The 27,708-nt window shown below is 33.6% G+C and overlaps 1 protein-coding gene across 5 annotated transcripts in view; it reads right to left on the bottom strand.

Annotated features, from left to right (window-relative positions):
• CADM2 (cell adhesion molecule 2) overlaps window positions 1-27,708 on the bottom strand; it is a 1,071,168-nt gene that overhangs the window by 123,903 nt on the left and 919,557 nt on the right. For all 5 annotated transcript variants that reach the window (XM_021071360.1, XM_021071358.1, XM_021071359.1 and 2 more), the window contains one exon: window positions 15,408-15,498. In XM_021071360.1, the coding sequence (XP_020927019.1) occupies window positions 15,408-15,498 (91 nt within the window). The remainder of the gene's footprint in view (window positions 1-15,407; window positions 15,499-27,708) is intronic.

The raw sequence follows: 27,708 nt of genomic DNA on the forward strand, positions 1-27,708 counted from the left end.
TTTACTTTTCTCTTTAATCAGCATTACTATGCAATCAATACATTTTCCCATCCATTGGTTAATTCCCAACCCTGCTGGACCCAATTTTTTCATCTTCTTTGTCTTTTTATCAGAACATCTAAACTGAAAAACATAAGGAGGAGGAAAATGGCTTATTTGTTTTTTAAATACTGTTCTTGAAATCATCATGCAAGAATGTACATAAGGAGCAATAAAAAGAAATTTTAAAGCAAAATAAATTTCATTTCTGTGTCTTTGGGTATTTCATGATTTTAAGAAAAAGTTTTTGATTTTCTGATATGTGGAAATATGCATCATGTGTTATCATAAATGTTGAAAATATATGACTAAATCTACACATTTCTTCTTTCCATAACTCTTTAATGTAATATTAAAATATTTATTTTTGCAAAATCTATATTTTGATACAACTAGTATAATCCTTTGTTAAGCTGGCTCTGTCCGAACATTTCAAATATTTACTTAGGGTTGGAAAAACACAGTGAATAAGAATAAAAATTGAGGCTTGAAGAAATTCTCCAGATAAAGAAAATTATTTAACCATTTGCTTTTAAATAAGTAATTTTCCATTGTATTTCTAGCCTGTTGCAGTTATTTGTATTGATTCATTGAAGAAATAGGTCTTTGTGGATTTGTGTGTGTGTGAGAGTGAAATGATTCTGCAGCATTTATCCTCAATGTTCTCCACTCCCTCATGAATTTAGTGGTTTCTGGATGTGTTGTTCAATCTCTTGCTATATCTTGATAATTTGTAAGGGTTAGTTTAAAATAGCTATGATATTTTAAAATATAATTTCTCAAGAAAATATTATTTTCAATTTATTTGAAACTTTGTAACTCACAGAAACCACCTTTGACTAAGCTAGACTTTGTTACTTTTCTTATCTTTTTAAATTAAGAGTTTAGGAGTCTAAGTTTCTCAGAATCTGCCACTTTATCAACTTGCATACATTACAAGGACAATTTGATACCATATAAAATGTACCTACAATAATCTAATCAGTCAGATGCCTGAAAACCATTCAGTTCAGGGGCACGTTGAAACGATGGGGTCCTGTTTCCCATATAAGAAAAAATAGAATAGATTGCCCAGAATAGATATGATATTTCCCATACCTATACAATTATTTTTATGAAGAGCGATGCTTTTCCCCTATATTTGCAGCTTGATAATCCCAGTGATTCCTGCTGAAAGACTCAACAGTGAAAGCCCCTACTCAAATATCACTGTCAGTACTTCTGCCTGATAGTGTCAGGGGTGTTTATGCAGTAATAAGTGAAGTCAGTTTGAAGTGGAATATCAAGCCTACTTACTCTGTTACCTTGCAAGTTGAAAGTCTGATTCTGAATTTATCCACTCATGTAAATTCCTGAAATCAACTATTGTACTAGTATGGCATCAAGTAGGAGGAGTCTCATTACATTAAAGATTAGATTTAGATAAGACAAAAACAGCAATGTTAACTTCATCATTAGATGTAAAGCATCAATACAGAATAAGAGATAGATTTCTTCTAGCCTGATGAATCTGAGCATATGCTACTTATTTCTAATTTTTTTAAGGTACTTCTTGCCTACAAGTTTAGAAGCTTCTAGCAGAAAGAGAAAATAACCTATATGCAAGACATAAGTGCTCTCCTCTAGATGACTTGAAAATAATGGCATTTTTGAGAGTGTCTGTGAAATCCTGGACCATTTTTCACTGATAAGATAGTGTTCATTGACGATTATTTTAACACTTTTGAGAAACAAAGCATTCACACTACAAACTGTATAATTTCAGCCAATTTGTGGCACAACAAATGAAAGATTATCCCCAGAAAAGATAAGACTGCTATGATCCTGAAGGAGTGACAGATTTTAGCACTAAAGGAAAACTATTCAAGATTGTAACAAAATGTTTAAACTAATTCCTCAAGGATTTTATGCTAAAGTAAAACAATTACCCATGCCTTATCTATACTTAACATTATTTTCCTTTAGTAAACAAAGAATATTAATTCTGGGTTAAAAGATCAAGAAATCTTGAGTAAACATTCATTCCCTCATCCAAGCAATAAGTTCCTTTGTATATATACATTAAGCTTAAAATTGCTGTAATATTTTTAAATATAATTTCTCAAGAAAATATTATTTTCAATTTATTTGAAACTTAGTAACTCAATGAATCCACCTTTGACTAAGCTAGACTTTGTTATTTGTCATGTCTTTTTAAATTAAGAACTTGTAATGTATACATGTAAGGATAACCTGACCCCCTTGCTGTACAGTGGGAAAATAAAATAAAAAAAAAAAAAGAACTTATGAGTCTGAGTTTCTTAGAAATCTGCCACTTTATAAACTTGTGTACATTACAAGGACAATTTGATACCATATAAAATGTACCTGCAAGAATCTAATCAGTCAGATGCCTGAAAACTATTCAGTTCAAGGGCACATTGAAACGTTGAAACGATGGGGTCCTGTTTTCCACATAAGAGTTACTTTACAATCCATTACTATCACTACTATAAAATTGTGCTAATTAACCTTATAAGATCTAATACTTATGTTAAACACTGTGTCACCATTATAGAACTGCTTCTGCTCTATGCTTGTTTCTTTTCTAATATTAAAACCCAGGGTCTTGAAAAAGTAAAAGAAAGTGCACATCATTTATCTGATAGCTGGGGAATTAAATGCTCCATCTAAGTAAATGCTGAAGATAATTGAAATTTAAGATTAAAACATTTGCAAGTATATTTTAATCATCTGGATGAAATCCTTCTCATAGGATCAAACTTTTCTGCATTATTAAACAGAACATACTTAGTGTCATTCAACCGGTTTTCTCGAGCTAAGATCTCTTCAGTTTGAACATAGAGTTCTGTGTAGTGATGGTTTTAGAGGAACTGAAGTAATCAGGACTAGCATGTTTGTTCCCTGAATGTCTCCAAGACCCTGCTTCACCATAGCTGATGTTAATGTAACAATTCTCAAATCTTTTGAAATGTGACCTATAGTAAAAAAATATATTTTGCAACTTTATATAATCCATAAACATATACACACAGGAAATAAAAGCTTGCTCTTTCTAACATACTGTAATATCTTTTTCTTCCTTCCCTATGCTATTATTTTCCATTTGATTTTTGATTTTTTTTTTTTGTCTTTTCTAGGGCCACACCCACGGCATACGGAGGTTCCCAGGTTAGGGGTCGAATTGGAGCTATAGCCACCGGCCTACACCATAGTCACAGCAATACGACCTACACCACATCTGGCAATGCCAGATCCTTAACCCACTGAACAAGGCCAGGGATTGAACCCACAACCTCATGGTTCCTAGTCAGATTCGTTAACCACTGCGCCATGACGGGAACTCCTGATTTTTGATTTTTAAAAAGGGGCTTTAAAATTAATCTATGATTCACTAATAAACCACAACCAGGAATTTGTAAAACATTACCTTTGTGACCCAGAGTGAGAGCTCCTGTGACCTGTAGGTCTTTTTGTCCCTGTACAGCAAAGCTAATATATATTTTAATCTTGCTTCTTTACGGGCATCTCACTATGTTTATTTCTGTACTTGTAGTTTTGAGTGGTGGTGCTGAAATCCAGCACAGCTCACCATTTTAGAAACAACTGCTGGTCATAAGTCACAAGAATCACTGCTATTTTCTCCTGCCTTTTTTATTTTGTCTGACTTCTTTCTCCTTTCTTTGGAACCATCCCAGATATTTCTGGTACTTTGAATTTGGAAGAACTAGATTTAAGGCCACCAATAATCACTGGAAAATTCTTCCTATTTTCTTTAATGATTTTTATTTTTTTCATTATAGTTGATTTACAGTGTTCTGTCACTTTTCTACTGTACAGCAAAGTGACCAAGTCTCACACACACACACACACACACACACACACATTCTTAGATTCTTCCTATTTTAATTGGAGGCATTTATAAATGTTCATATTTTCTACAACTTGGGACATTGCTGTTTAATTGTTTTTCATACTTTGAAGGTTAGGGGTTCCTGTGTGATTGAGATTATATCTTGAAAAATGATTCAATATATGCCATACTTTGTAAAAAACAAATATAATGCAGGAAAATTTCTTGAGATCATTTGAGTAAATGGCTTTCTAAGGAATATGAATTTTATCATTTTCACCATTAATTGAAATAATACCAAATATTTACAGTGATTCTGAATTAATTTTATTTTATTTCCCCAATACATTATTATTTTTCTACTCTACAGCATGGTGACCCAGTTACAAATACATGCATACATTTTTTTTCTCACATTATCATGCTCCATCATAAGTAACTAGACATAGTTCCCAGGGCTACATAGCAGGACCTCATTGCTAATCCATTCCAAAGGCAATAATCTGCATCTGTTAATCCCAAACTCCCAAACCATCCCACTCCCTTCCCCTTTGTACTCTCCATATAGTATGTAAAAATGATAGTCAAAATATTTACCAGAAGCAAAACATAATGCACTGGTGATCACTAGAAGTATATTAATTCTAATATTATGACAAAAATTATGGGCAAAAATTGCAAATAGAAAAAGCAAAATTTACTGAATGGTACTTGTTGAGTAATGGGGTAACATGTTCTTTAATCAAGGATGAAGTAAAATATTTCAGCTTTTTTAAATGTTAAGATTGATTTTTGTTTCTGCGCTTTTCCTACAATTACCGTTTGAGGACTGTTTTTATATAAACACAAATGCAATGTTTATAGATTTTTAAAGAGTAAAATGCTTAGCTATAATCTCATAATTAATACATTAAAAAAGCTCACAGATTTTAAAATACATGAGCCCAAAAGTACATCTTAAAAATCTAATCAAGTCTATCACAGCATCACTCTACAATGGTGTCTTAAAAATACTGAGATATTTTAGTGGTAGAGTTTCCCACTGAACATCTACATAATCCCTCAAAATAATTTCTTTTTTTGTTGTTCTTGTTGCAAGAAAATTGCTTACCTGGAAATGTTCAAGAAGTGCATTTCCTCTAAGGATCTATAATCATGATTCTGCAGGCTCATGTGGGACTTTCACAAGACATAGGAACACCTGATTGAAAATGACTGCGTGCCCAACACACTACAAATGCCCAGTCTAAATAACTGTAGCAGAGACTACCGAGAGTCAGCTTCTTGTTTCAAAGACAAAACCAAATATATTTGGTCTCATTTCCAAGACAGCTACCTGTGTGTTTCCAGAGAGTCAACATGTGATTAAATTTTGAAGCCATGAGATGGAAGCAAAAGACCATATGGGCCTCAGAAAAGAACCTGATATATATATATATATATATTTAATTATGACAACTTAGGGCTAATTTCCCAGGGTTATTCCTTTGAAAACATTTTAGGAAAAAACTGACTACGTTGCCTTTAATTTTTAATGAATTAATTTTGACATCTTTATATCTTTCTAGCTGTCAGAACACAAAGAGGGAAAACAATTTAAGTGCTCTATAATCTCTATCATCTAAAGGCTGCATTTGAGAGAGTAAGTATAAAATACGTTCCTCATTATGTTTATTCCAGCAATAGTTTTGGTGACATATTAAGCATAGTATTTAACAAGACATACTTTTGGGGAGTGTTTTCGTTGAACTTCCTGCTTATTCTATTTACCCTTAAGGCTGTGCCTAATATTCTATTACACTGGTATTACATTTGAATGGGTATTGCTTTGTAGTTATAACCTTCAGTCTTAATCTTCTCAAAGATATATAGTATTACGAATATAATTAATTAGCTTTCTAATACATTTAAATGCATTAATAACAGAATAATTATTATGCATGTAAACATAAAATCTATACAGAACTATTTAGATGTATTTAGAAACTCTTTAGGTAATATTTAGATATGCTGATACATATTTGACTCATAACTGATAAACTTTCACAACTATTTGATTAAAATACAACCATTCCTAGAAGTTTATAAGAACTTTCTTATTCATGCCAACTTCACTTAGTTATTATGAAAAGTCACTAAGATAGGATAAATGAAAACACGGTGTAAATAAGAAAACATAACCATCTGTGTTAAAATTTAAAAGTGCCTTTGTAATTCCAATTTTACCATTTATCAGCTGCATGGCTAGAAATAGTCAAATTACCTCCACGAGCCTTATTGTCTTTATTTACAAAATGAAAACAATTACTTGAGTCTTTGTAAACCTTTTATAACAGAATATTTGTGTGGTTAAAATAAGACAAGCATGAGTGAACTTGGAAACCTATGCCAAAACATCACAGACCCTGGATTCTCAACCATTCATGAGCCAGGCTATTCACTTAGTTTTGCTTTCTTAAAACCTGCCAGATCTCCTGCATTGGCTTTCTGTTAGAACTAGCTAACTGGTTAATCTCTTTCATCCCAGCTGAACCCCTTGCAGTATAGCCTTTTCTACAAGTGTGGAACTAGATTTCATTCTCCAGTGACCCTTTCTTCTCATTTCCACTTGTTATAAAATTTTTCTACCTTAACTATATGGAAGGGCTATTCTTATATCTTGGGTCTTCCCCATTTCTAGATCACATTTCACCCCCTGACAAGGGTTCATACCTCTGTCCCTCTTCTCTACAGCTTATTATATTCTTTAGCCTCAATCAAAATAGCCATGTTGCTCTGCCAGTTTTGTATGACCTTAGTCCAAATTCCTTTGCTCTTCAAACATGCTTTGCAAAGTCACAGACTATTATCCCAGAATGTGTTTATTCTGCTTAGAATCTTAAATTTCAGAGCCATGGAAGAAGTCTGAGATAATACCTCATTTCCCAGGGTTGCCATAGTAGCCCAATATTAGCATGTGTATTAAATATAAAATTAGGACTTCTGAGTCTAAAACTTGGTGAAATACACTGTATGTAATACTTTGAAAAAATGACATCATTGTCACTATAAAAACTATTCATTATGAAATTACTTGGAGACAGAAATAGCAAACATTTTTAATTAATACTTAAAACAATTTGTTTCTTAGGTTTTATACTAGTAATTTTTTTTTTTTTTTTTGTATTTTTAGGGCTGCACCTGTGGCATATGGAAGTTCCCAGGCTAGGGGCTGAATTGTAGCTGTAGCTGTGGCCTACACCGCAGCCACAGCAATGCGTGATCCCAGCTGCGTCTGCAACCTACACCACAGCTCATGGCAACACCAGATCCTTTAACACAGTGACTGAGGCCAGGGATCAAACTTGTGTCCTCAAGGGTACTAGTCAGTTTCGTTACCATTAAGCCACAACAGAAACTTCTATTTTTTTTAATTTGAGAGAATAAAAAATACTTGCGATGTTTACATTGGTAAACTATGGATTTAGGGTTGAAAATATGGGTCCATATAGGTCCATGTTAATAAATGCACAACCATTGTGAAGGTTGTCAATAGTGGGGGGAGGTGCACATGAGTAGGGTGGGAGGGTATATGAGAACTCTCTGTACTGTCCACTCAATTTCACTTTGAACCTGAAATTGCTATAAAAAGTAAAATTTAATAATTAAAAAAAGAAATTTTGGTGTAGTTATGTGACTTGCTCAAAACCCCTCACACCACAGATATTTACAGATTCATAATTTAATTTACTTCTGTATTTCTCTTTCTAATGCATCACACAGCTTTGTTTTGTCATTTCTTCTGGCTCTGACTGGATTATATGACACTTAGTGAATAATCTGTGTATTATAAAAAGGTACATAATAAGCTAAGAAAACAGACTTGATATAAAACTGTTTTCCCTTAATTTGCATCTCATTTTTAATCTCTATTATGCTAATAGGAAAATGCATTAGTGTGTTCTTATCAGATTTCTCCTCAAATTCTAGACAATTTGAAAATGGAAGTATGTGTTCCTCTAAAATACCTCACTAGTCATTATATGATACATGATCTGTCTTCCTAAAGATTTAAATCTTTCTCCTTGTACGGAATAGCAATGTTATGTGCACTGCAATTACATACACCAGATTCATGCTAAGAACATAAGAAAAATTTTTATCAGAGGTTAAATAGTAAGTGCAGCATAAACATAATGTTGGATACACAGAAAGATGGATCAGTACCTATAATTATCTTCTTTTATAGAATAAAAACCAAATGTATGTTTATTTGACTAAAAATGTCTCATTGCTTTTCTGAAATAAATTTACAAAGTATTAAATGTTGGATTAAAATGAATGAACATTCTTTAGCTATAGCATCTGGGAGCAACTCCACACCTTTTAAGGTTATATCTTTAATGTAATATAACAGCTTTTTCCCCCTTCTATTTCTATAAATGGAGAATGCTGCTGCCTGAAAGCTGTCTGGGAATTCAGCCAAAGAAAGAAGAAGGTTGCAAAAACTCTGGGGACTTGAAAGAAAAGCGGCTGGCATTAGCTTGGTCCTCACTTTAAACTAAAATTAAAACAATAGACAGACATGTACAGTAATCTCTCTTTTAAAGAAAGAATAGAATGCCTCTATAGTAATGTCAAGAGGAACAATTTGGTCCTGGCCCAAGTTATGCAGCTGTTCCACAGGAAAATAGCAAAAGGCTTCAGTCCAAAGCAGGCAAATAAGGCATGATTGTTCATAAACAGTCACTGGGGCCCTCACATTTAGAACAAGGAAAACAACATTAGCATACAGGAGGCCAGGTTAAGAATATGAGTCTCAGTACAAGTTGAGTCGCACCATCATTCTGTGATTTATACAAAAAAATAGTGGTGTTATTTTGTCTACTATAACCTGCCTAATAACTATGAATAATTCATTCTTCAGGAAATCATACATTGATCAAATATTTTTTAAGAAGCAATGAAGATTTGACCATGGATTAAAGAAGCTATTGAAGTCAGCTACAAAATGTGAGGAAATCGTATATCTATTACTTATTTCTAACTCTCAGCTGCTCTTTGAAGGGGGGGTCATGTGAATGGTAAAGACTATAGAAATTAGGTTTCAGGAGACAGTTAAAAGCTAAGCCATAGTGTTGCTTCTTAATGATTCCAAAATAACAAAATGAGGAATCAAGTGTAATAGCTGCAAAGCAATGGAGCAGAACTTTGATGGTGATTACCAGAGTAAATAGGAAATTCAAACCTATTCATTGGGTGTATGTGATATCTTTACTCCCATTCTTTACAGGCTTTTTTGATCTTATCTTAAAATATGGACAGCCTCTCTACTATTTTTTTTATTTTAAAACTTCTGTTTGACATAATTTTCTTTTCTCATCCTTTTCCACTTTTCATGATTCATTGTCTGAATGAGTGGTCTTCCCATTTGCTTTGCTTCCCCACCCCCTACTAACTCTCTAATTAATCCATTTCAATTTGCCTTCTGTTTGCCTTGCTCTAGTGAGACTTATTTTCTTTATGATCAGTAAAATTTCCTTCTGGGAAAATCCAATGATTTCTCTTCAGTCTTCTCCTTTCTCTTTTTTTAATCTTGTCCTATCTGGCTCATCTGGCACTGCTGGAGATAGAATATAAAGTAAAGAGAGGCTAGAAATGAGATTGTTTTTAAAGAAGTTTATGTCTTATTTATTGGAAATGATAGCTACTTTAAAAATGCAGAAGAGGAGTTCCCATCGTGGCTCAGTGGTAACGAATCTGACTAGCATCCATGAGGATGTAGGTTTGATCACTGGCCTCATTCAGTGGGTTAAGGATCTGGCGTTGTTGTGAGCTGTGGTGTAGGTCGCAGACATGGCTCAGATCACAATGTAGGCTGGCAGCTACAGCTCTGATTCTACCACTAGCCTGGGAACCTCCACATGCCACAGGTGTGGCCATAAAAAATAAAAATTAAAATAAAAAATAAAAACAAAAATTTTTTAAAAAAATTCAGAAGAGTGGATTTTTAAGATAATTAGGAAGAGCATAAGATAAGCAGTGGTCTAAAGGCGAAAAGGAGTAAAGAAGTTGATCTTTAATGTCAGTGGTCCAGCAGTCTACAAGGAAAGAAAGTGGTAAAAATAAAGTTGGGAAGTGTTCTAATTTCATTCTTTTATATGTAGCTGTCCAGTTTTCCCAGCACCACTTACTAAAGGGACTGTCTTTTCTCCATTGTATAAAACTCTTAGAGGAAAACATAGGCCAAACACTCCCCAACATAAACCACAGCAATATTTTCTCAGATCCACTTCCTAGAGTCAGGATAATAAAAACAAAATTAAACAAATGGGACCTAATTAAACTTAAAAGTTTCTTCACAGAAAAGAAACCCTAAACAAAACAAAAAGACAACCCATAGAATGGGAGAAAATATTTGCAAATGAAGCGACTGACAAGGGATTAATCTCCAAAATTTATAAAACACCTTCTACTGCTCAATACCAAAAAATCGAACAACCCATCAAAAATGGGCAGAAGATCTAAATAGACAGTTCTCCAAAGGAGACATACAAATGGCAAAAAACAAAAGAAAAGATGTTCAACTTCACTAATTATTACAGAAATGCAAATCAAAACTATTATGAGGCGCCACCTTACACCAGCCAGAATGGCATCAGCAAAAAGTCTACAAACAGGAGTTCCTGTCATGGCACAGTGGTTAATGAATCTGACTAGGAACCATGAGGTTGTGGGTTCGATCCCTGGCCTTGCTCAGTGGGTTAAGGATCCATCATTGCCATGGCTCTGGCGTAGGCCGGTGGCTACAGCTCCAATTGGACCCCTAGCCTGGGAACCTCCATGTGCCTTGAGAGTGGCCCAAGAAATGGCAAAAAGACAAAAAAAAAAAAAAAAAAAGTCTACAAACAATAAATACTAGAGATGGTGTGGAGAAAAGGGAACCTCTTACACTGCTGGGTAGAATATAAAATGGTGCAACCACTGTGGAAAACATTATGGAGATTCCTCATAAAAGTAAAAATAGAATTACCATTTGATCCAGCATTCCCACTCCTGGGCATCTATCCAGAGAAAACAATGTCTTGAAAAGAAACATGTACTCCAATGTTCATTGCAGCACTGTATACAATAGCCAAGACATGGAAGCAATCTAAATGTCCACCGACAGAAGAGTGGATAAAGAAGCTATGGTACATATATACAATGGAATATTACTCAGCCATAAAAGGAAAGAAATATGGCAGTTGCAGCAACATGGATGGACCTAGAAATTACTATGCTAAGTGAAGTTAATCAGATGGTGAGACACCAAAGTCATATACTATCAGGAGACATGTTTCTACAATCTTTTCTTAGCCTCTCCACTTCTATTTTCTGTGCTAAAAACTCCATCTTGTCCTTCTTTACTTTTACCCCATATTCCTGCTTGAAAAACAGTCGCAGTGCTGGTAAATAACTTAAGCTTAAGAACAAAGACCTAAAGGCATAAGTTATTCAAATGGTCAGCTGAATGAGGACATAATGCATTGGTCTAGGCAGGCCAGACCTATGCAGATAGGCATGCCGTTTGCACTGCATGATATGTCCTCTTAAGAATAAGAGGAAGATGAGGGGTCATTAGCAGGATATGCATCAGCAAGTAGAATGAGGTGCAAACCTAGGCACGCAGGGATTTCTGCAGATGGGCACTGCCATCTGCAGAAGCACAGTGGTGATTCTCTAGATGCTATGCATAGATAGCTGATGCCAGGCTTCCTCAATGCTAATGATTGTTAAATGCCTAAAGGTCAGAATAAAAGCTTAACCAGTTGCCAGCTACATGACTTTAAAAAAAATAAAAAACTATATGTTGCACCTACAGCCCCCTCCTCACTTGATGAAATCCTAAAGATCACAATAAAGGCAGTGTGATTTCTTGAGTCAGTGCTCTTGGTCCCTGAGATCTTGAGTCCCCCAGTTCCCACCTTTGATCAAGGTAAATGTCTCTGTGTCTTGTTTTATGTTAGCTTTTTACTAAGTTTCAAACACCCATTCTTCTGCCCTCACCTGCTGACCTGGTCTTGGCAATATACTATCACTTACATGTGGAATCTAAAAAAAAAGATACAATGAACCTCTTTGCAGAACAGATACTGACTCAGAGACTTTGAAAAATTTATGGTTTCCATGGAGTTCCCAGCATAGCTCAGTGGAAATGAATCTGACTAACATCTATGAGGACACAGGTTTGATCCCTGATGTTGCTCAATGGGTTAAGGATCTGGCACTGCCATGAGCTTTGGTGCAGGTTGCAGACATGGATTGGATCTGGCATTACTGTAGCTGTGGCGTAGGTGAGTGGCTACAGCTCCAGTTCGACCCCTAACCTGAGAACCTCCATATGCCACAGGTTTGGCTCTAAAAAAAAAAAAAAAGACTTAGGGTTTCCAAAGGAGACCAGTTGGGGGTGGGGGGAGGATAGGCTGGGAGTTTGGGGTGGAAATGCTATAAAATTAGGTTGTGATGATCATTGTACAACTATAAATGTAATAAAATTCATTGAGTTAAATAAATAAATGAAATTCCTTTTCAGACAATTCTGAATAAAAGAAAGAAAGTTGGGAATAGAAATATAAGATAATAAGTTAATGTACATTTATTTACTTGTGGATCATAGCATATAGAATATAACATTAGGATCTATAATGATAAAGAAAAAAATATAATAATCATTTTTACCCTTGTGGAGCTTATGAACTAATTGCTAGAATATACCATAGCAGTAAAAACATTTTTATATAGCTATTAACTTATGCTAGAAATGGTCAGTTTGGTAGGAATGTGGCAAGTTTCCAAGAAAGGGCATAACTACAGAAGAAAGCTTGATATGAGAGAACAGAGCAGTAAAATGGCCTTGAGAAGAGCTTCCACTTCAGTGCTGCACATCATCCTAGGGACCACCCTAGTTTTTCAAAAGTGACTTTGGCTAATGTGACAATTTAGTTTTTTTTTTTTTTTTTTTTTTTTGTCTTTTCTAGAGCTGCTCCTGTGGTATGTGGAGATTCCCAGGCTAGGGTTCTAATCAGAGCTGTAGCTGCCAGCCTACACCACAGCCACAGCAATGCCAAATTCAAGCTGCGTCTGCAACCTACCCCACAGCTCACGGCAAGTATCCTTAACCCACTGAGCAAGGCCAGGGATTGAATCTGCAACCTCACAGTTCCTAGTTGGATTCGTTAACCACTGAGCCATGACAGGAACTCCTAATGTGACAATTTAGACTCAGTAACTGAAGTAGCAGACAACAAATAAAAGAATATAATCTTTGGGCAATAACTGAACTAAGTTTAAATCCTGACTCATCCATTTTGAATCTGGATGAAGAAGGGAAATTGGTTAACTATGACTGTTAGTTTTCGTTTCTGTAAAATAAGGAGACTTTTTATTTTCATTACCTAGAACAAAATGATATTAATCAGTTTCCTTCGGAAAAAAAAGTGACATATCCTATTTCTTAAACTTCTGGAAACTTTGTATTCTTAAATAAAATAAGTAAACAAGAGACTCTTGTGCTTTCCATTCATCTGCAGTATAGAGAATTTTTGCACATGCAAGTTTATTTCTAAGTAACTGGAACAGAGACCCATAATAAAGCACATCTACTCAACCATATGTGAGGTGAGGGAAATGGACTAGTTAAATAGCTAATTACAGAGATTGCAATCTAAGTAGTCACAAAAAAAAATTCTGTTTCTCTTGTTGGGAACGGGTATGGGATCAAAGAGTAAATCACTGGCAACTAACTAGATGCTGTTTGAGTCAGGATATATTTATTCCCAAGTATTCTTTATGTTTCCCATCTTCACCTCATTTGATTGCATAAGTTGTACACATATTCTAAATAGTACACACATGTACTTTGGGATAGAACTACAGAGAGGAGGTAAAAGCAAAAATCCTCTGCTATGCCCTGATCCTGATCATGTTTCTTTATCATATGGGGAAGGAGAAGAAGGAGAAAGGAGAAGGGAGAAAGGAGGAAGGAGAGGAAGAATGGAGAGGGAGAGAGGAATGATGAACAGATAAAGTTGGAAAATAGCAAGCAAAAGGAATAGGAGTGGAAATGGAAGGGAAAGTTAGGAAAGAAGTTCTGGTGGTAGATACACAGAATCGAGAGTGAAGAAATTAGGACAAGTATCTCTAAAGCTGACTAGAGTCTATTACGCTCCTTTCCTAGTTAAAGCACTCAACTTGTAGCCAAAAGCTCTTGCTGAAGCTGTAATACTGAAATGCACTGTCACATTCAGATAGCAAAATGTTTTCTATAAGCAATTTAAGCTTATCAGACAATAAGAACTATGATAGTGAATTGAACAGGAAATATGCAGTAAAGCTACTTTGAAAAAATTTGCTTCTTTCAAGGACTAAAATGTCTTAAGTGTTTCTGAAGAGATAAAAAAATAGATTAATTTACAAAATGCTCTTTAAGTCAGTATATTTTTAATCTCTCGAAAATAATTACTGGAAGAGAAAACGTTCTAAAGTAGCAATACTGTGATAAAGAAAGTATGAATCCTTAATCTACTCTAATAATAAAAAGCAATTGAGGAAGTCAAAATTTCAGGCTTCTGTCAAAATTATTTTGGAAAAAAATTTTCAGGTGTTAATGTGAAATCTACACATAAACAACAAAATTTATTTGGAAAAGATTTCTAGTAAATTAAATTTGATTTACACAAAATCTATCCCATATGGTTATATAGAGAGAGCAATTAAATTCCTCCTATTAAAATTTAAACAGAAATATGAATTAGTTGGAAGCTTCTAAAAAGATCAAATGACTTTTAGCTCCAAGTAGAGTGCTCAAGTCACTTTCACAAGATCTTTAAATAATCCTTATTTAGACAATCCATACTTCAATTTGGTATAAAATATAGATTATTTATAAGTTATCTGTTTATAAACATGAATGACAACATTTCAGAGTTGAAGTAAACTCATTATTCCAACAATGAAATCACTTTATAATTGAAAAAGTTGAGCTTATGACAATTTTCATTCACCTCACCTCCAACTATATCACATTTACAAATTATATCTCATCAGGCTACATAAGAAAAGTAGATTTGATTTCCCTTATGAAAATGATTTCCCATGTAACTTTGAAATTTGAACATATTTTGAGGATTCAATATTTTCAAAGTTTTTCATGACAGAACTAAGTTCAGCAATGTGTAACTTCTATCATTCTGATGATGTAAACAGTGACTGATTAAGCTTATACTCCTTTCAGGTTGAAATATCTTAGTGGAAAAAAAAAGTTTAAAAAAAAAATCACAGCTGGAAACCTTCCCAGAAACTTCACTAGATGACAAAGTAAAAGACCAATCTTCCACAGACACTTAATGAAGACATGGTTCAGGGGTTTTTCTGTTCTTAGATCACTTTGCCCACCAAGAAAAGACAAAAACAGCGGATTTCTTCAGTTAAAGCCTGCAATCAAAGCAGGATAGAAGAAAAAGTGAAAAACTTTATTGCTCATTAAATTACTTACAGTGGTTTTCCTTTGGATTCACAAGTCAAAATTAAAGGCTGTCCTTCTTGTGGAAAAGGAGTGGATGGTATAATCTTAACTGATGGTGTATCTACAAAAAAAGAAAGGAATATTAAGAAAGGCCATTAAGCACACACAAAACTATATATTTAATAACTGTACATCATGCTATATGTTCAGACCACTTCTTATAATTGTGTACATTCATAAAGGATTTCTTAGATTTAGCAAAACAGAGTATACAATTTTAAGAAGCTACCATCCTGTCCAGGAAAAGCTTACAAAAATGTCTGAATATCTTATGAGCACCACTGTTGTATTATTTCTGATATCTGAATTTAAAAATGAAATTGCAAAAAGTGGTTCAGATGAATATCAAGTATTTCATACAATTGTTTCTTCAACTATTTATAGATGGCTATGAATACTATTATTATGGACTGAATGCATTTATATGCATTTGAATAACAACACTTTCATTGTACCCAGGGTTCACAATAAGTACCCAGGGTTCACAATGAAGAACTCAAAATCAACTACTGCTTCACAAGAGATTATGCAGAATCTCTTTGAAAACGCAGTAATGTAGCACTTAGTCCACGCTGTTTGCCCCTAAGTACAGTTAGCAAATCATCTAAAATAGTTATTTAGAATATTACTAAAAGTTAACATTTTGTTATATTTGCCACAACATAATTGTTACAGTTATTTCCATTAACAATAACGTCATCCTTGGTGGAAGAGGGTGCAAAAATACTTTAAGACATTTATAACTTTTATGCCATGTGATATTCTTTAATGGACACAGGCATACCTATTACACAGAAAAAAGGCATGGTATAAACAAGCTCATTCCTTTAAGAAACCTTGCTAGTCCTGGCAGTGTGCCACTCACAGGCAGTATGCCACTCACATGTAACAAGGAACTGTCTCCTCTTATCTCTACATCCTCAACAATAAATTAAATAGACTCTGAATGCTCCAGACAGTCACAATTATGCTCACCATTCCCTTCATTGTGATAGAAGAACTGAACTTCCCTGAGGTTATACTCATTCTTTGACTTTGAAGCCCTTTAAATAAATAGCAATCAATCATGTAATTTTTAGGTTATCTTATTTCAGGAAAATATTCAGGTTTGTCATTTATAGAATGATAAGCTACAATTCTGTGGAAGACCTTATGTCATAATCATAAACTATTTATACTCTTCAAATGCATTCTTTCTCAATCCTCTAAAGAAAAAAATACATTCAAGATAATCAATAACAATATCCTGTTAATAAATAGGTATTCCACATTTATAAAAAAAATAAAAAAATAAACCAGTAGTATAAAATAAACCAGGAAGAAAAATTTATTTGAAGAAGTAGGATGTATATTCATCATACTCTTTATAACCAGGAGAAAAAATAATTTAATAAAGGATTGAAATATACTTTTCTGTTATCATTATCATATTAATGGAATCAGTTACTTATATGATCATATAATTTTGTCTTCCAAACAGAACACATTTAAAAGTGAAGAATAAATGTTAATTCAATTATACAGGGTAACAAGTGTGAATCAGAATGATTCTGGAAAATGAGGACTATCATCTTTTAAACTTCGACCATATATACATACAGCAAAAATTTTACCCTGACACAAAAAATAAAGCTCCACAGAGTTCCCGTCATGGCTCAGTGGTTAACGAATCTGACTAGGAATCATGAGGTTGCGGGTTTGATCCCTGGCCTTGCCCAGTGAGTTAAAGATCCCATGTTGCTGCAGCTGTGGCGTAGGCCAGCAGCTACAGCTCTGATTAGACCCCTAGCTTGGGAACGTCCATATGCGGTGGGTGCGGCCATAGAAAAGAACAAAAAAAAAAAAAAAAAGTAAAATAAAAAGAAAAGAAAAAAATAAAGCTCCAATTCCAGAGGAAAAAAAGGTGAAATAAGAGATATCATAAAAGTGTGATTCTGGGAAAGAGAGTTGTGTTAAACTGTGTATCTGTGATGATTAATTTTATATGTCAACTTGACTACACCATGGGATACCCAGATATTGACCAAACATTCACTATTCTGGGTATTTTAGTGAGAGTGTTTTGAGAAAAGATTAACATTTAAATTAGCAGACTGACTAAGCAGATTCATCTCCCTAATATGAGTGGACTTATCTGATAGGTCAAGGCCTGAGTAGAACAAAAGTCTGACCCTCCCACAAATAGAAGTCTGTCTGATGGCATTTTAGCTGGTATGTAAGCTTTATTTCTGTCTTCTGACTCAAACTGAAACTTCTATTCTTCCTGAGACTTAAGCCTACCAGCTTTCAGACTTGAACTACAACACCATCTTTCTGGTTTCTCAGGCCTTTGGACTCAGACCAGAATGAAGTCCCCAGCTTCTCTGCTTGCCCACGTGGGCTTAAAACACTAACAACTATAGAATCCTTACAAACAGAGGCTGAGATATTTATTTTATGAGGAATGATCTCAGGGAGGTACGAAGGGAAGGAAATAAACAGTGTGTTTATTGAGTACATTACACCATGGGCAACTGCTATGGGACTCTGAGACAATGCAGGGTGTGCCTCAGAGTCATCTCACTTGATGGGCAAAGGAGAGGAGTGTTTAGGGAACATGAACATTGACTGGTACTCATTAGTGTTTGAAGATTGCTGGGGATGAGGGTGAGGGTGCAGGTACTATTTCCCTGGCAACTCTGGTCTACTCAGTGCCCGGGAATGGTGTGCACCAAAGCAATATGGGCAAGTCACCCCTAGTATTTTCCTCCATGAAGTAAAATACTTAGTAGCAGGGAGCTGTGAGAATAGAGGAAAACAGAATATAATTTCCATTCTCTCAGTTCTTCCTGTTTAGTTTAGGTAGTTTATTAGAGGTGAGAATTTGTATAATAGTCCCTGAAACATGGTTCATTCCTTTCAGATCCAAAATATAGAATTTTTTTTTTTTTGGTCTTTTCTAGGGCCTCATATTCTCATATTCTGTTGGCTTACCTTTTGTAATTAAGTTTTAAATATTGAGATCACCAAGAACAGGATTCACTAACTGTCTCACATTATTCTCTCTAGGCCCTTCTAGCCGCACCCATCTCTTCAGTTTCCACCTACTCATTGATCACTTCCAGGTTTATATCCTAGAGCAGTTCTGTCCCATGAACTACACTTAGGTATATGCAGCAGCTATTTCACATGTTCACTTAGATATCAAAAAGATATAGCGCATTCAGTACATCCAAAAGGAACTCAAAGTCTCCGCCGATCCTCCTGCGACATGTTCTTCCAGCAATGTCTAGTTCTATAGGTACTACTAGCCTCCATCCAGCTACATACACCATACACCTCCTATTCCCTTATCTTTTCCATAATCAGTCATTAATCACCAAGTCTGGTTGACCTAACTACTTTTCAAATCTACTTACTGCATTTTTTTTATAGCTCAACAACCTTTTTTTTCATCTAATTTGCCACAATAGAAAATGGCCTCCCCGTATCAGCTTTTTACACCTCTAAATCTTACTTCTAGAAATAAACAAAATTGTCTTCTCAAAAATAAAACTGATGACACCAATTTTCTGATTAAAACTCTGCATGGTTAATCTTTGTTTTTAGGATTAAAAGCAAAATAATCGGCATAACTATTAAGTCCCATGTGATCTACATAGGTCTTTATCTTCATGCTTCTAGCACTCCATTCATTCTTTGAATTTCAGGTAGTTATACTTTCAGGTACTTTAACGAATATGTTTTATTTTGGCTTTATACAAATTGTCTGAAATGCTCAATTTTGGGGGATCTTTTGCTTTTTTAACTCTTTTAAATCTTTATTTTTGTCTTTTAGGGCTGTACCCAACAGCATATGGAGATTCCCAGGATAGGGGTTTAACAGGAGCTACAGCTGCTGGCCTACACCATAACCACAGCCACATCAGATCCAAGCTTCATTTGCAACCTATACCACAGTTCATTGAAATGCCAGATCCTTAATCCACTGAGCAAGGCCAGGGATCAGACCTGTTTCCTCATGGATACTGGTCAGATTCATTTCCACTGAGCCACAATCGGAACTCCTATCTCTTTTAAATCTTAACGCAAATACCATTTGCTGAGGAAAATTATTCATTACCCTCACATTTGGTCAGATTTCTCTGCTGCATGTTCTCTTTTTCACCCTTGTGTAATTTTTAAAAAGTCATTGTATCCTCAGTGTCTGGTATAGTGCTTTACACAAAATCTGTGCTTAATAAATAAAATGCTAAATAAATGAACACCCTATATGTTTTATTTTTCTTATTAGCATTTTGATACATTAATTTAAAAATATTAAAAACTGCTTAATTGAAATTTTGTTGGGGCCTGCATTTATGTGAAAAGTTAGTCTTAAATATTCATGTCATATCACTTAGATTGACTTTTACTCTTTGCACACATTTAATTTAGTTAAATATCTATTGCTGAGTCTCTTCCTAGTATAATTGTTCTGCATTAGATAATATTAGGTAACAAATTTCCATGATATACACATGGCAATTTTTTTTTTTTTTTTTAGTGCATATACCATATAACTAAACTACTTTTCTCTCCTCATCTGATTTTGGCATGGGAAGCACTTAATTGTGAAGAGATTTATTTATATAATCAGCCAAAATTCTTGTTTATAGTTCCTTGAAAGGTAAACATTCCTCTTTAAACATACCCTATTAGCAATGTACACAAAATTATATTTTTTACCACATTAAATATTATAGTAATGTGATTATTACCCCAAACTTAACTTTTTCTCAAAAAAGAAATTTTAATAACAGAAAATAATCTGGGCTTTAACAGGTTTTTACTTAGTGATAAAGATCTCTATCATTAATATTCCTGCTTTATTTTCATTTGTCACTTCATTGTACCAATTAGGGAGATGATCAAGCACTGTTAGCAAATTATCAATAACATTCTAGAAATAATGCCTTTAAATTACTGAACTCCTATTTTTACTCATATATCTCAGTTAGACAACAAAAAGGCCAAAAAAAAACTGTAGTCATCTCAAACACTGTTAACTTTTAATAATCTTCAATTTCTAGGATTTCTTCAAAATATTTATTTTAATAATTGCAATCCATGTAAACATATATTCTTTATTATTTATATATCAAAATGAATGGAGAATTTTTCAGAAGCAGCATAATGCACAATAGATAAGATAATAATTTTCTAAAATAATCTTTATGTGTAGATTACGCTATTAATCATTTTACCAATCCAGATATGAACAGGAGTCAGGAAATAAGTATCGCATACCCAAACATTTCAATGCAGATCTTTGCCGAGTTACCTATTAAGAATTATAAAAGCTTTTGGGGGGTTTGTTTGTTTTTTGTTATGCCTCTGACTATATTTAAGTTATTTGCAGATTTTCTTCTTCTTTTTTTTCCCCCCTGCCCTGTAGATTTTCTCTTTGATTGTAGTTTCCAATTCGAAAGGATTGAGACAATTTTTTTTCAACCAAAGTTTACTTAAATAGTAATTCCATGCTTGCTTTGGAAATAATTTCTCTATTTTCCAGTCTAGGTTCAGTATGAGTTGCATTTCATCCTGTTCCACTTCTTTACAAATCAGAATGACACTTTTTCTTCAGTACTTTGTATGTGTAGGATATTCTGTTTTTAAATTACTGATATAAAAATATAATGTATTTTACCAACTAATAGGTTAAAAAAAGAAGGGGGTTAGTAAAAATGCATTATCTTTCACATTATTAACTTATACTTGCTTTATCTTATATGTTACACTCAGATTTTTATTTTTGCAAATTAATAATATCCATGTTTTTTTATTTTTTTTTCCTTTTTTGTCTTTTAGCTGTCTCTCAGTATATTGAGTTCCTGAGCCAGGGATCAGATCCAAGCTGCAGTTGTGATTTAACAACACTGGATCCTTAACATGCTGTCCTGGGCTGGGGATTGAACCTGTGTCCCAGTGCTTCAGAGAAGTCACCCATCCCATTACACCACAGCAGGAACTCCTCCATGCTAGTTTTAAAATGTCTTCAAATAAGTCAATTTTTATACCATATTTATTGAACATAAATTTATGTATAAATAATATTTATTATACATAATATGTAATATTTATAACATGTTCCAATATATACACACATATGAATGACAAGGAATAGTAAATAATATTTAAGTTAATTTTATTTATATAATTAGTTTAGGTTATTTGGATTATTTAAATAATTAAAGTTATTAGATTTCTTACATACAAAGGATATATATATTATTATTACAAACACTGCATTTAGTGAAATATGAATTTTTTTACATGGCTGCTTCATTAACCATATTTTGAGCATTCAAAATCCAAGATCTTAACCTATTCAATTATGCACTGTCAGACCCTAACAAAATATATGATGTTTTTTAAGGGTTTTTTAAAGGTTGGATGAATAAATGAATAAGTTACTTTCTATTCTCTCAAAATGCAAGCAAATGAGCAAGTTTTGCACAAGCCTATGAAAAACAGGGATATGGTCATTCATCCAGAAATATTTATTACTTATTAACAAACAAGCACACCATGCAATTCTTTAAGCATGATGTTTCCTCTAATGTTTTTGAAGGAAAAATATGATTCTTTAGAATCCATCTTTAAAGTTAATAAAAGGTGAAAAAACACACTTTTTTCTTAAGATTTATTTATTTATTTATTGTTCTTTAGGGCAGCACCTGCAGCATATGGAAGTTCCCAGGCTAGGGGTTAAATTGGAGCTGCAGCTGCAGGCTTATGCCACAGCCATGGCAACATAAGATCTGAGCTGCATCTGCAATGCCACACACTTAATCCACTGAGCAAGGCCAGGGATCAAACCCACACCCTCATGGATACTAGTTGGGTTTGTTAGTACTGGGCCACAACAGGAACTCCAAGTATTAATTATTTTACCTATGTGACAGATTCTAGGACTCATAAAGAAGCAAAATTACTATCAAGAGGTAGACTATTAGACAAAAGACTTTAAAAAATTATTATTCAAAATGTTAAAGGTTTTATGAACTTAAGTAAAGACACTTCTTGTTCTATTTGTCTGATTCAATATTTGAATCAAAATAAAGATATTGATCCAGTGGAATGGATTTTCTATATTTTTTACAAAGATTTTAGAACATTGAAAAAATCTGTGATGGAGCTAGTATTAAACCACCTCATGGATAATCTAAAAGCACAGCCCTTTCAAGTATTTAGTGTCAGTGGTTTGACATTTATTCATCTCTAAAGCTTTTGCAGGTAGAGGAATAAAAATGTTTTAAGTCAAATATTTTACCAATTAAAAAACTCACTTATTCTATAAGCAAAGAAATACAACAGATATTTAAGGTTATATAAAAATAACATCTAGCTTACTATGACAATGATGGCAATGCTGTTTAATAAGAGAAGCAAATGGATCTATGGGTGAAAGGGAAGTGCTATCTTGATAATTTCATTATCCACAAAAATCATTTCTTATGATTACTCCCAAATGATTTATTTAACAAAATAGATGGAACCTACCTAACACCTAAAGCTCAGGTTTTAATTTTCATAAATTGTCCATTTATTTTTAGGAAAGTAAGATCAGCAGAGCAGAAATTATTTTTATTTTGTTCACTGCTTTTTCTGTTGTTGTTCTCAGTCCTAGAACAACTCCTAGACTTCAATTAAATATTTGTGGATAAATGAATGAGTAATGTCTTTTTATAATTTTTTCCAACTACCAGTTAGGGCCACTAGTGTGTTATAAAATCAAATTTATTTTTCATAGCTATCTCCCAAAAATTACAATCATTGATCAAATACTATCAAATAATAGTCATTATTATAAATGCTCTATATGCATTGGCTCATTGAATTCTTTCATACAGCATATAGAGCTGATGGTCTCCATGAAATTTCTCTTTTAGGATGAGGACATTTTATTTGCAGATTTTATTAACATAAAGAAAAATATTTTAAAAATTGTTTTTAGGAAGTTTCCTTGTGGTACAGTAGGTTAAGGATCCAGCATTGTCACCTCAGTAGCTGTGGCTGCTGTGGCATGAGTTTGATCTCTAGCCCAGGAAATTCTACATGCTGCAGGTACAGCCAAAAACAAACAAGCATTCTGCAGTTATATAATAATCACTTAATTAACTGGCCTTTTTCTTAAAAATATAAACAAAATTTCCCCTTTTAAAAAGAAATGCAGGGTTAACCTTTACTATATTATTAAACTGCAATGACTTCAATTTTAATATGATTTAAAAATTTCCAAAAATCAAAAGTCTAGGAGTTGATGATTTCACAAGTGAATGCTATTAAATATTTAGAGAAGATTTAACACCTATCCTTATGAAACTCTTCCTTCCAATGAATTGCAGAGGGAATAACACTCCCCAGCTCATTCTGTGAGGCCACCATCACCCTGATATCCCAATCAACCAAAGATACCACACACAGAAATTACTTACAGACTGATATCTCTGATGATCACAAGAATTCTCAACAAAATACTTGCAATTAATCCAAAACTACACGAAAAAGATCATACACTATGATCAAGTGGGATTTATCTCAGGGATGCTTCAATACCCACAAATCAATCAGTAGGATACTCCACATTAACAATTGAATTAAAATCTTATGGTTATCTTAATAGATGCATAAAAAGTTTTTGATAACATTGAACACCATTTATGATAAAAACACTCCAGAAAGTGGGCATAGAGGAACCTACCTTAACATAATAAGGGCCATATATGATAAACCCACAGCTAACACCATTTTCAATGGTGTAAAGCTGAAAGCATTTCCATTATGATCAGGAACAAGATAAGGATGTCCGTTCTTACCACTTTTATTCAACATAGTTTTGGATGTCCTAGCCACAAGAGCCAAATAAGAAAAGGAAATAAAAGGAAGCCAAATTGGAAAAGAGAAGTAAAACTATCACTGTTTGCAGATATGATACTATATATAGAATCTCCTAAAGATTCTACCAGAAAACTACTAGAGCTCATCAATGAATTCAGTAAAATTATAGGATACAAAATCAATACACAGAAGTCTTTCACATTTCTATATACTACCAATGAAAGATCAGAAAGAGAAATTAAGGAAACAATCCAATTTACCATTGCATGGGAAAGAATAAAATACCTAGGAATAAACTTACCTATGGGGGCAAAAGATCTGTACTCTGAGAACTATAAGACACTGGAGAAAGAAAATGAAGATGACACAAATAGATGGAAAGATATAATATGTTCTTGGACTGGAAGATCAAAATGTTACCCAGGCAATCTACAGATTCAATGCAACCCCTATCAAATTACCAATGGCATTTTTCACAGAACTAGAATAAAATATTTTTAAACTTGGATGGAAGCACAAAAGACCTGAATAGCCAAAGTAATCCTGAGAAGGAAAAACAGAGCTGGAGAAATAAGGCTCCGTAACTTCAGACTACTACAAAGCTACACTCATCAAAACAATATGGAACTGGTTCAAAAAACAGAAATTGAGATCAATGGAACAGGATAGAACTCAGGTACCTATGGTCAATTAATCTTTGACAAAGGAAACCAGACTATAAAATGGAAAAAAGGATAGTCTCATCAGTTTTCAAATTTCTTTTTGTAACAGTTCTATTTAAAACAAATAAATATTTAATGATTTATAGTCTTTCTCTCTCAAAAAAAGAGAAAATTTACTTTAAAAAATATATTTAAAATTATCCTACCTTGCAATTATAATATGAAAATATTAGGCTCTTTTATAAAGCTAAAATATATTACAAAATTATATGTATTGTTTTTCCTATATTATGACCAATCTTGCTGCTCTGGCCTTCTATTAATTATTCCACTACTAATCCATTCCTAACTCATAAATTATTCCCAACTATGCTAAAAGAAATGTTATAATAAGAAAACAGAAGTAGATAAGATGGTATAGAGTGGTGGTGTCCAATATAGTAACAATTAGTCACAAGAGGCTATTTAAATTTAAGTGCAAGTTGATTAAAATTAAATAAAATTCAAACTGCAATTCCTTAGTTCACAAAATCCACATCTCAAGTGCTGAGTAGACATGTGTACTTGGCTGTTGACTACTCTTCTAAAACAGATATGTAACATGTCCATCACCACAGTAAATTCTATTAGACAGTGCCTGTATGGAAGGATTTTGTAAGAGTGATAAAAATCATTTCTTTTGCCTTACCCCTATTTACTTATAAGGTTGCTCAGGTTTTCTTTCATGGTGGTAGAAAAGAAGTCTAGAAGTAAAAACACAATCATTGTAGCTTTGTTTGGTCGTTTGTTGGTTGTTTAGCTTTCATGATTTCAGTAGGGAATTCAGAAACTTTCATTTTCTGCTCATAATGTCATGAGAAAGAAATTGATAGAGGAAAAGATCTCGAAATTATTAGTTCAGACAATAAATGCGAGGAGAAAGCAGTAGAAGTCAAGAAGCTAGTGATAATGGTGAAATAGAAGTTTTCACTTATTCTCAATGAGTTTTAGCAAACTCAAAAATAGATAAGGGAAGAATTTGTTTGTAAGGAAATAAAAGAAGGACATTATAACATAATATTTTGCCACGTGATTTGGCTAAAAAGAAAATATGACAATATTCTTTCATCTTTGATGGTTTTTGTGCATAAGGATTTATATAGACTATAAATGGAACGATTTTGAAGGTATTTGATAATAAAGAAATTTAAAAAAATTCATTTTTCAGAGTTTCTGCTGTGGCTCAATGGGTTAAAGACCTGATATTGTCTTTGTGAGAATGTAGGTTCAATCCCCGGCCTGGCTCAGTGGGATAAGGATCCAGTGTTGCTGTAAACTGCAGCATAAGTCACAGAGGCAGCCTGGATCCATTGTTGTTATGGCTCTGGCATTGGCCCCATCGACAGCTCTGATTGGACCCCTGGCCTGGGAACTTCCATATGCCACAGGTGCAGCCATAAAAAGAAAAAAAAAAGAAATTTAAAATTCATCTAAAACATTTAATTTGTACTTCTAAATGTAAAGATGAAAAATTTTACAATTACGGAAAATCATATTTGTATTCCTTTTGAAAAATTATGAACCACCAAAGTTTTTTAAAGTATTACATTCTGACAACGCAAGTATAGGAAGAACCAGAAGCACTGATAAACTAGGACACATTAAAGATGTACTTGAAATATGGTATTCAGTATTTAAAATATGGATATGTTCCAGGATCATGCAGGGCAATTGTTTCCCATTTCAGGTATATGTGTATGAGCAAAGTCAGAAAAATATGAAATAGAAATTCAGGTTTGCTATAATTAAATTCTTATCAAAAAGTCTAATAAAGTTGTTTTTCACTATCCCTTTCCCTTTTATTAGTACATCTACACATTATTTAAAAAACTTAAAATGTGGAGTCCCCATTGTAGCCCAGTGGAAATGAATCCAACTAGTAACCAACCATGAGGATGCAGTTTCAATCCCTGGCCTTGTTCAGTGGGTTAAGGATCCTGCATTGCTATGGCTCTGGTGTAGGCTGGCAGCTATAGCTCTGATTCAACTCCTAGCCTGGGAACTTCCATATGCCACAGGTGAGGCCCTTAAAAGCAAAATAAATAAATAAATAACTTAAAATCTAAAAACTAAGAACAAAATGTCTATTACACCCAGGTGATATATGGTAATAACAGTATTTCCTGATGTATCAAAGATTAATGCAATAAAGTATAATATATTCACTGATTATATGTCTTAATTACAAATGTAATCAAATTGATAATTTGCAATGCAAATTTATCAATACAAAAAAATTCCAATATTAAAGAAGAAAAATAACTGAGGACTGACATTATCTGACTTCAATACTAGTATAAAGCTACATTAATCAAGACTGTGGTTTTGATGACATGATAGCATACCTAGAAAATCCTGAAGATGCTACCAGAAAACTTATAGAGCTCATCAGTGAATTACAAAAATACACAGAAATCTACTGCATTTCTATATACAAAGACGGTGTGGTTTTGATGCAAAAAAATAAACAAATAGATCAATGGAACAGAGCAGAGGGCCCAAAGGAAACTTACCTAAATATAGTCAATTGATTTTAATAAAAGAACAAAGGCAATTCATTGAGTATGATGTCATATATGGCCTATATTATACTGAGGCATATTACTTCTATGCCCAATTTCTGGGGACTTTTTTTTTTATAAGCATAAATAGGTGTTGAATTTTTCAAAAGCTTTTTCTGCATCTACTGAGATGACCACATGGTTTTT

The sequence above is a fragment of the Sus scrofa genome, chromosome 13, assembly GCF_000003025.6.
Source record: "Sus scrofa isolate TJ Tabasco breed Duroc chromosome 13, Sscrofa11.1, whole genome shotgun sequence".
Classification (NCBI taxonomy): Eukaryota; Metazoa; Chordata; class Mammalia; order Artiodactyla; family Suidae; genus Sus; species Sus scrofa.